At 47.9% G+C, this 10,492-nt stretch overlaps 1 protein-coding gene across 1 annotated transcript in view; it reads right to left on the minus strand.

Annotated features, from left to right (window-relative positions):
• Positions 1-8,254, minus strand: part of PATZ1 (POZ/BTB and AT hook containing zinc finger 1) — a 35,212-nt gene extending 26,958 nt beyond the window's left edge. Inside the window, exon 1 of the mRNA XM_006019916.3 lies at positions 8,234-8,254. Coding sequence (XP_006019978.1) covers positions 8,234-8,254 — 21 coding nt within the window. The remainder of the gene's footprint in view (positions 1-8,233) is intronic.
• Between the last annotated feature and the right edge of the window lie 2,238 nt (positions 8,255-10,492).

Below are 10,492 nucleotides of genomic sequence, written 5' to 3' on the forward strand. Positions count from 1 at the left end.
CCCCCCCCCCAACAGCCCGCCTGCAGCTCGCCCCCCCCCGCAGGGGAGAGGAGGGGCTGGGGGGGCTGCAGTCTCAGCCTCCCCCCTCCCTCGGCGCGGATCGGCCAATGCAAACCCTCCCGGAGCTGCAGGAGCGCGGAGCGGCCCCCACCTCCTCTCCCCGCCCGAGGAGGGCCGGGCCCAGTGGGGCCGGGGGCTACGGGGAAGGGCGGCCGCCCCCGGCCCTTGGTGCATTTGCCTGCCGCCCCCGAGCGGGAGCAGCCCCGGCTCGGCCTGGGGGCAGGGCAGGGCTCGGGGTCCCCTGGAGAAAGCCCGCCCGAGGCCGCGCTGCCCGAGGGGTGGGGGCTGCGGGAGTCGCCTCGGCTTACACAACCCCGGCTCCCTCCATGTTGGGAGAAGCCGAGCGGGGGCACCGGCTTAGCCTCGCGCTGCCCGCGGGGGTCACGGAGCTGAGCCAGCCCGAGGCTCCCTTCGTGCCTGGGCCCTGTGAAATCTCCCGCTGCTTTGGTCCCGCGGCCGGGCCGCGCGGACGGTGCTAGTGCTGAATCCTCCCCGTGCCCTCGGGGGGGGCTTCGCCCGACTGACACAGTCTCCGGCGCTTACTTTGGAGCCAAATTTGCCTCCTTCGAAGTTGGGCAGCAGCTATTTGTGCAGCTCCCTCCTCCCCGCCGGATCCCCGCCCGCCTTCCGGCTCCCCGCCGCTATGTGCAGTCGCGGCCAGCCCGCACTCCAGCGGGGCTGGAGCAGAAGCTGCCCTCGGGGATCAATTCGTGGTGTGGCCTCTTCACACGTTTATCCTCGGGAGCATCCTGAGCGCTGGGCACGCAACTGCCTCCCTAACTTTCGGAGCCTTCCCGGAGCTCAGAGCCAGCACTTGTATCATACAGTCGTGCTGGAGCCGAAGCCTCATTTGCTGGGACTGATGTGCAGAGCCCGCCAAGCTCCCAGCCCAGCAACAACCCGGGAGGCCGGGCCTGGCGCGACCCACGTGCAGCCCGTGGAAACGCCTGTCTCCACGGCGGGCTGGGACCTGCGAGCAGCTTCCGACCGTTTTGGCAAGGGCCGTGTATACAGCACACACCCCCTTCGGAGGAGAGCCAGGAGACGCGGCACGGGTCTCGTGCCTGCAAACCTGTCCGGGCAATGAGGTGCTTTCTGTTCAGTACAGAAAAATGCCCCTTAAGCAGACGTGACAGGCAGCAGCTCACTCAGGCACACGCGGGGCAGCGAGACAGTCAGGGACTCCCGGCTGCGCGGCCCTGGAGGGTGCAGAGGTCCCTGCCCGCTGCTTTCGGCTCCTCCGTTTGCTTTCTTTATTCCACTCGCTCTCCCCGACCCTGCTCCTCACCACGCGGCCGCCCCGCTCCCTCGCTGCCTGCTCTTTGTCTCTCCTCCGCAAGGGGGTCCCGTCCCCGCGCCCTGCCCCCCTCTCTCAACCAAGTGAACCTAGCGACCCCCACCCCTTGCAGTCCCAAGAAAAGCCCCAATCCCAGCAATCAGCCCTGTGCCCGAGAGAGGGGTCAGGTCACTCCTGCAGATTCCGGGCTGGGATCCCACTCTTATTTTCATCCTGTCACCCTCTACTGTGCCCATCTCCATGCATTTCTGGGCTCACCAACTGCCAGAGCATGCCTCTAGCACCGCTCCTGTTATAAATACCCCGGCTGACTCATGTCAACTACAAAGCGCTGGCCTCTGCATGTGAACACGGATGTAAAACACACACGTGTAAACAGACTGTTGCTCTAGTGTGCCATTCCCCCGAGAGCCGGTAACTCGTGCTCAGGTAAACTTTATCCCACACTTGCTCTGTCCCCAAAACACAGGCACAGCCGCGGCCCCCTCGGCTCCCTCCCCCACCACTGCCATTTCAAGCTGTCTTGGAACAGTGACTCCGGCAGATTATTCCCCTTCTTAAAGGGACATCGCCCACAGCACTGGACCAGGCTGACAGCAGAGGGGGAAGTTTTAAAAAACCCAGAGACAATGCCAGCTGTGGATGAGCAATACTCATGTCACTTAGTGAAATGTTCTGTATATTAGTTCTGTTACTATCTTTCGATTTACTTGAACACGTGTTGATAGTATTAAGAATTGAAGCCTCCCACAACAGAACAAGTCCTTCCCCTGCCTGTTGCTTTTGCACAAGATCATCTGAGCCCACCATCAGAATAAATGTCACATCCAGTGGTTTGTATCAACACTGTAAGGTCAAACATACAGCAAAAGATTTAAACTGTGATATATGCACTTAGGTGTGTAGCAAGTTAGCTGTTCAATACAGCAGGTTGTACAAAATTGAGCTGTTACTGGTACTTACAGTTAAGATAGGAGTTAGGCAAAACTGGCAAGACTTGGGCCTTAGATGTAAGTAAAGTGGTAAGAGTATTCTTGGAGCAATACTACAATGCAAGGTCTCCCCACTTCATTATGCAAGCACCTTAGCACTAGTAGGACTACTGGGAAAACTTGTCTACCCTGCACCAGAACTGACTAATGCTGCCCTGGCTGCAATTTACCAACTGGAATAAAATATTTAAATGAGGAGCTCACACTTGCCTCCCACACATCAATGCGCCCCTCGACATTACTTCCTTTTTCAGGTAGATTGCTCAGCCCCTCTTTCCTGCCATGTTCTCTCTCTCAGTCCTCTCCTGGGTCCATTCTTTTTTTTTTCTTTTTCTTTTTGCTGCATCTTTTCCCAATCAAAAATGTTCTCCTGATCTACTTAATCTGGTCACTGAACTTTCTCCATTTCCCTCCTTTCCATGGAATAACTCTGTTGTACCCACCCTTTGTTTCAATAGTCTTTTCAAGTGGCCAGCCCCTAACACTCCGGTGGTTGTATTAATTGTGACAGGAAGGATTGCTATAATTTTTAATGAGAAAGTATTAGACCATGAATGCACATTGGTGGCATTATATTACTACTGTAAGTGGTAAGCATCACAGAGCCAATTCCCGCTCACTATTCTCACACAAACACACCTATTAAAGTCAGAGGGATTCACTAGCATAAATAAGGGAACTAACTTGGATAACTCCCATCTACATCTTGAGCACCTCCAACTTGCCAAGCACCCTCGAATCAACTATTTTATTAGGCCTTTGAAAGAATTCAGCACCCTGTGGGAGTAGGTCTATTATGGAACTCTTTAGGCTGGTTAGCTGAACACTTCCAGATGGATTATAACATGAGCAGAATGACTCACTATTATATGAGACAGGTAGTTTGTCTGAAGTTAGGGAGAAGGCAAGGGAGATGTGCACCTTTATAGATTAACTAAATTAGAGATGTGTAGCATAGGCTTCTGTATGCAGGGGGCTAACTTCATCAGATGCAACTTCCCAAATAAACCCTTTGCTTACAAAAGCCTATGCTATACACCTCTGATTTAGTTGGTCTATAAAGGGGAAAATCTACCCTGCCTTCTGCCTCACTCTCATGTGGCACTCAAGTGTCTGCTAGGAATCAGTCATTTGAACTCTTGACTTTTAACAACAGCTTCACAGAAATCATGTTTTTTAGTAGGTGATTTTCAGTTTTATTAAGTAGCTGTCAATTTTCTAGACCTTTCAAAGGAGTTTTGATCAAATCCAACAGTTTTAACAAGCAATAAATTCAGCATTAATTTTTAGTTACCTTGGTTATTACTCAATTGCAGCTTTACAATTTACTGTGGGCTCATGAGGTTTTTTTATTAGAAAGTGTCCTGTAGGAATGCTGACCCAAAAAAGCCAGGGTCCTCAGCCTCTGTAATAATTGGGATCCTGTCTGAATAGAGGGGCTGGTGGTCCACAGACATGTAAACATCTCTGTTCCTATCCAAGAATGCGTAACATTCTTGTGGCAACTAGAGCAGTTGCTCATCAGGAAGAGCATGTAGGTATTTCAGTCATCTCGCGTGATAAAAATTCTTTTCAAAAGAGTTAATTGCATTGTCTGCCTTTGCCCTTTTCCATTTCTTCCCCTGCCTGCCCCCAACCCCTTTGTTTCCATTGCACATGCTTCTTTGTTGCCTGATCTCACTCTCCTCTCCACTCTCTATACATGCTTCTCTATGTTTTGGCCCCTTTCTTCCCTGATACCTTCTCGATTAGGGCCTCTAGCACTACTAGAATACCACTGTGAAAAATAGCTAACTCTTACTAAGGACAAACATGATTATTCTTAGTATGGCTTCTAATGCAAAGGGCAGCATTAATTTCCCTGCTTATTCTTCCCCCTTCTGCCCCCTTCCAAGAACTTTTAAAAGCTTAATATTTTGTCTAATAGAATTTGTATGGCTCTGCTATAATTCCCACAACTTTGTTTTATGGGTTTCACAAGACTTGAATGCTTGATGGAGGGGAGGAGTCCTTATTGTCAATCTAAAATGTACTTATGTGTGAACACAAATTAATCTGAACGTGACAACTTGCTGCGGTTTTGGTGATGTTGGTTCCAAGAGACTTTGGAGCAGTGATTGCAAAACCTTTTTTGTTCACATGTAGCAGAAAGCCCCCTTTTCCTCTTGCCTGCATTTGCTCTCCCCTCTATGGATATGTTTCTCTTTTTCTACCTTTTCTTCCTTCCTTCCTCTTTCACTTTAAGATAAGGAATTGTGTTTTAAAATTTGTATGTGTGCATTTTGTATCTCCCCTTGTAATTTGGTATTTTTATCTATTTGTGTGCCATGGCATTGGTAGCTTATATTTTATACTCCTCACCTTTCAACTTTCAACTGAATGTGTTTACATAAGTAAGTTATACATTGTAACAATGTTAACAAGGGCAGGAATCAAACTGCCCTTCCCTGTATCAGGCTGGCCCCTGAAAGAGGGAGTGAATCAGTGATTGAATGTGTAACATGGTAGCAGACGGCAATTAGCACCTGGGAAGCTGCAGATCAACCAAGGGAAGAACTCAATAGAAGACAATGTAACAACTGGGAAATCTCACTGATCAAGGGCTAGAAGCCCTGGCCTTAGTTAATCAAAGCCAGGGACCAACTTCTGGGCTGAATATCTCCAGATCGACCACTCCCAGAGCCCTATTCAAAATTCATCAATGGACTCCCAAACCTGCACATACATGCGGACGACCCCTGGGGCTGACAGGTGCCGTCCAGTAGCCACCGAGGGAGGAGGGGGGGGAAGTCCCACGAGGGTCAATGACCCCTGGATTGGGCAAACCTGAAAACTGGGGAGTCACCAAAGTCTGCCAAGGACAGATAAAAGGCAGTGAAAAGTGACCCTCAGTGGTGCCCTCTTGATCTCCAACTTGACCAGACCTGTCCAGCCAGAAGGACCAGCTGGCAACCCCCTTCTGGAGGATAACACCATGCTGAAAGAAGCCTCGACTGGCCATCGACAGCAGACTCCAGCACTTGTAGGATAGGTATACCTGACTCTGTAGCTTGCTACTGTGTGTGTGTATGTGTGTGCATATGTGTGTGTGTGGGGGGACCAGCCCCAAGGTTTATGATTTAACTCATTACAGTGTTTCAATCCGCCTAATAAACTAGAATTTTAAGGATCCTGAGTTGGACATTTGTAGCCAACACACAAATACCAGAAACTCTCATTCGATACAGTCTTCAGTGCCTGTCTTTGATACAAGCACTCTCACTCACCTTGAGTTTTATCCTCCTTTTCTTTCTGTACTCTTCCCCTGCTTGCTATGTTTCCAATCTAGAGCTGAAATCCCATTTCCATTGACTGAGCCACTTGGCCCAAGATGTCCAGATTTGTCTAAGAAGCCTGTAGCAGAGGTGGGATTGTAACTTATATTTTTGACATCCAATCCTGCATGTAAGCGCTGAACGCTCTGAGAATTAGGCAGCCCTGGCCAGATAAACAAGGGAGATCTTCTCACTGAAAAATCACTGTATATCACACATCTTAGTGTCTAGTGTCTCATTTTGATAGATAAACTCATCAAGACATGAAGGTGACCTGCTATCCTGAGCAAGAAAATATATCACTAATTAAGAGAGTATAACTTGCATAAACATTAAACTCAATAAGACACAACAACAGTGTGCAAGTATGTGGACACCTGAATTTTTTTCAGGACCAAGGAAGCAGGTAACATTTTGCCTTGTGTCTCAAAACTATCAATCAGATGATCAGATCTGTCTAGTCCCAAGCTAACTATGCCTCTGACCTCCTATCTGCATTGCCTACTTAAAGGCCCCATGACAAGGTCTCAGGCTTCTATCAGCCTTTTTTTTCAGGATGAGTCTCACAATCCCCTCCTGTCAAGCTGGCGATTCACTATGACTATTCAGGTATGCCTAGCACTTGCAATCATTTTTTTCTGGGCAGTGGCATGGTTTTATTATTTTTTTTTAGATTTATATCCCACCTTATCCAATATCACACCCCAAAACTTGAGGTGACCTGGCAATATTCAAAGCAAAGTATCATTTAAAGAACAAAACATTCCTTAAAACAACAAACTGCTTGACTTACTAGGTGGCCATCAATCTTCCACAAGGATGTTCCAGTAGGCCGGCCAGTCTCATACTTGTAGTTTCTGGATCAGCAAGATCTCCTTCCTCCAGGCCTGGATTGTCATTTTATACAGTCGTTTTTCACCACATCAGACCATTCTGCACTTCCTCCCTTACTGGGATGAAACTTCAAACAATTGTGATCTGTATTGTTTCAGCTTCAGGAATATGCATCAATCGTCCCTTCCAGCATTTAAATCCTGTACGAAATACATTTCATCATGCACAGAGTGAAGAATATAGTCACTGGCAAGCCTATAAACATTTGTAACTTTAATCTAGTAGTCTCCAAACGTTTCAAGTCCTCAGCCCTGCCAAGAGATGCATTACAAAACCATGTAATGCTGCACTGCCAACTTCCAGAATAGCTCTTAAGCTAAAGGGAGTTATTCTCAGTTCACTTTGAATAGACTTAATATCCATTGAGGGTTTGCCTTTGCAGTTATAGAAAAGTAATTTAACTAAATAAGTGGCTTGGATTAACAGGAGGTGTCTGTGATTGTAAGTGGGTCAGATTCCACAAAATCATTGACATGATTAATTTAAAAACTGTATGATTATAAATTACATCACCTTTTATATCAGTTACCCAGAAAATCCATGGGGTCAAATCCTAAAATTCTTACTTAATTTGATCCTCATGTGAGCAAAATTCCCACAAGCTTCAGTAAGGACCTCAGAATTTCACTCACAATCAATAAGGCTTTAGAATGAGAGATCTGGTAAAACCAGATGCAAATACCATTTAGCACTTCTGTAGCATCCATCTACACTATCCCAGTCACTGCTGTGGTATCTAAATGCCTGGCAGCTAGGGATATTAAATAAGTCTCAATCCTTCTCAGGCAAGTACGTATTATCCCTGTTACATGGATATGGAAATTAAAGCAGAAATAAGGGAGGCAACTTGCTCAAAATCAATTAATCAGTGGAAAAACTTAACAGAACACAGAATTAAGACTCCCCATCTTTTAGCTTCTTTCATTCCCTGGAGATCTCAGAACAGCAGAGACTCCCTATGCCTGAAGAAGGGTGCTTGTGCCCGAAAGCTTGTAAATAACTTTTTTCCAACTACTCAGTTGGTTTAACAAAAGATATCACATCTACCTGAAGAAGCTTGACTCCCAGTTCAGCATTTTGCCATAACACTTCCCAAGTCTTTTGTCTGATCCTAATGGTGGCAAACTGTGACTGTGTTTACATCTGTCACTTGGTTTGATGCCCAGTGTTCCTTTTCCAATCTCACAGCTGAAACCCTGGATCCCTGTGCCATGTTACACTTCCCAAGTGTCTGGGAAAAGGGGCATTCCCCATTTACAGTGCAAATCTGCTCCCTTGCACCATCTTGTGGTACCTTGGTTTATTTATGTTTGAACACATTTGATTTTAACCACCATCACTTATACTGTATGTTTTATGCTCAAAATTTAAGTCTACTTGTTTTGTTTCTTTTTTACTCAATCGCTTGTTTTGAGTTCAAGAGTCTGAACATGTAACAGTTTACTTCAGCATCAGCAGTATTCCCGCAAACCCTTTAACCCCCATTAAAGCTAACATGCTACGACTTTGGAAAATAGAATTATCTGTTGTAAAAAATATTAAAAAAAACAAAAGACCCCAGTCATGTAACAAGTAATTATCTCCAAGTGTCCTCAGTGCAAGAAGATGACAGAGGGCTCAGTTAGCCTCTTAAGTGGATTTCAGTCTCTCTCTGCCCCTTTCTTCAGTTCCCTCACCTTTATCCTCTTCACTGCCATTATACCAAGTTTCTTACTAATACTTTTTCCCTATCTATTCTTTCCCTCACTTCACTCCAAAGAGCCATCTTCTGGTGCCCCTATGCCCTAACTTAGGGGGAGGAAACCCTTTCCAGTTGCAGGCCAGAATGAGTCACCCTAAGTCAGTGGCAGGCAGGCACTAGGACTCAGCCATCACCATCACTTGTCCCCACAGTGGTATGGGAAAAGTGCCCGCAGCCGAATGCCGTCGAAGCTCCATACCCATAGGCCAGATCCAATGGTTCTGTCAGAGAAATTATTTGCTTAAGCTCCCAACCTAGTAAGGGAACACCTGTGAATACTCCTGACCCCAACAGGGCTCATTTCCCAGCTGAGACTCAAATAAGCAGGAGACAAGGGTGTGGTCTTTCCAGTTTATTCGGCTGAAGGTCCCCAGACATTAGAAAGGCAGAGGGGCCCCGGTTGCACTTTCACACACGTATTTATAATCTCTGGTTACATGAGATTTTGGCATTCGCAAAGCTTTAGCGGAAAATTACTAGTATTGCATGACTCCTCTTCAACCTATGGGGGTAAGCTCCAATCACAATATAATTTTAAACAATTTACCAAATAAGGCACAGGTCTGCTGCCAAGCCTGTCTATCATGCCTAGTCACTATGGGGAAAGTTGTGGGCACCTGAAGGTGCAGGCTGTGCTTCCTGTGTTGCTAGAAAAGGAAACCTCTTTCACAATTTCTAACAGTTCTGTAGGCCGGATTCAGCCTGAGGGCCACAGGTTGCCAACCCTTGGTATAACCAGTTCCTTTCCATTGTCAGCCATTCTCTTTGCTCTGTTCTAGTTGTAGCATTCTAGCCTCCAAGACTCAGCGGACATCAAGTGTCCACTTCCAGCTCTCCAGCCCTTAACTCTTCACTCCTCCAAGAATCATTTTCTTAGATGTCACACTGAATTGCCATCCTCAAAACTGCAGAATACCCCAAGTGCCACCCAGTCTTCTAGCATTCAAATATTCTCTTAGAAAGGCAGTAGCAAGAAAAAGCATAACATATACTGTATCTGTTATAAGTAAGTCTTACTACTCCACTTTGAAAGGATATGTTGCTGTAGACAGCGAGTACCTGCTTGAAGCACTCCACCCTGCTATCCAGTGCTGACCTAAGTGTCCAACTCCCATTGAAGTCCATTTTTGAAACCACCTAAATACTGTTTGAGGACTTTAGACTGAGTCTTTGCAAGGAGAATCTTCAGCAGTGGCTCTCAACCGTCTTGGACTCAAGGCCCCTCATTAGACTCAAGGTATCGTTGGAAAATGCCAGCTCTTAATTTTCACTAGTTTTTTAACTATTGAAAAATAACAGCAAAGAATTAAAAAAAGTCTACAGCAGGACAGAATGGTTTCAACATGATCTATTCCTATTTGAAATCTCTAGGTTTATTTCGTGGATCATATTTGCACACCTCACCCTGCTAAGTGTGATGCCCCGTGGCACCCTCGAAAGGTTCTCCAGGGACCCCAGGGTGCCGCAGGACCTGGTGGAGAGTCTTGGGCCTGCCTGAGTGGCTTGGAGGTAGAGCACTAGGCACAGCAAGGCTGGAGGGGGAGAAACCTCAGCCAAGGATGTAGTATTGCTCATACTGTAGTTTAGCCCAAGCCCGGGGAACAGCATCTTCTGAGCCTCAGGTGGCTTTCAGAACTAGCTGGAAAAGAAGTTTTACCAACCCTGACCTCAAGAGCCAAAGGTTCAACCCCTTAAAAGCAGCAGTAGGTTAACAGTCAGCACGAGGTGGGGTGCTTGTTACCTTCTAGTTAAATCTTTCCCCTGCGCGGGCTTTCTCCACAACTGGGAGGGAGCCCAGGGAGTTACAGAGGCACCGGGGCCAGGCGCTGGCCACGCCACTTGGCTAAGCGCTGGAAAGGAGTCTCGGGCAGCGCTGCTTTGGGCGGGGTCCGGGTGCGGCTACTCAGAGCCGGGGCCTAAGGCCCTCGGGCCCCACCACCGCCCCGCTTCCCGCTCAGGGTCGCCCCCTTGACTCGGGCCACTGGGGGGTGCTAGCGGGCACAGCTATGCGCCTGGCGTGCGAGGGGGCGGGGCTTTATGCGAGTGGGAAGGGCCATCTCGGCCCGAGGCAGGTCTGGCTGCGCGCGCGGGCGGACTCTCGCGAGGATTTGTGTGGCTCCAGCGGTGTTTGCCTGTGCGCCTGCGCAGTGCGGTGCCGGGCCGGAGGGCGCCGGGCAGGGGCTGCTGTCGCCGC

The sequence above is a fragment of the Alligator sinensis genome, unplaced genomic scaffold (genome assembly GCF_000455745.1).
Source record: "Alligator sinensis unplaced genomic scaffold, ASM45574v1 scaffold505_1, whole genome shotgun sequence".
Classification (NCBI taxonomy): domain Eukaryota; kingdom Metazoa; phylum Chordata; order Crocodylia; family Alligatoridae; genus Alligator; species Alligator sinensis.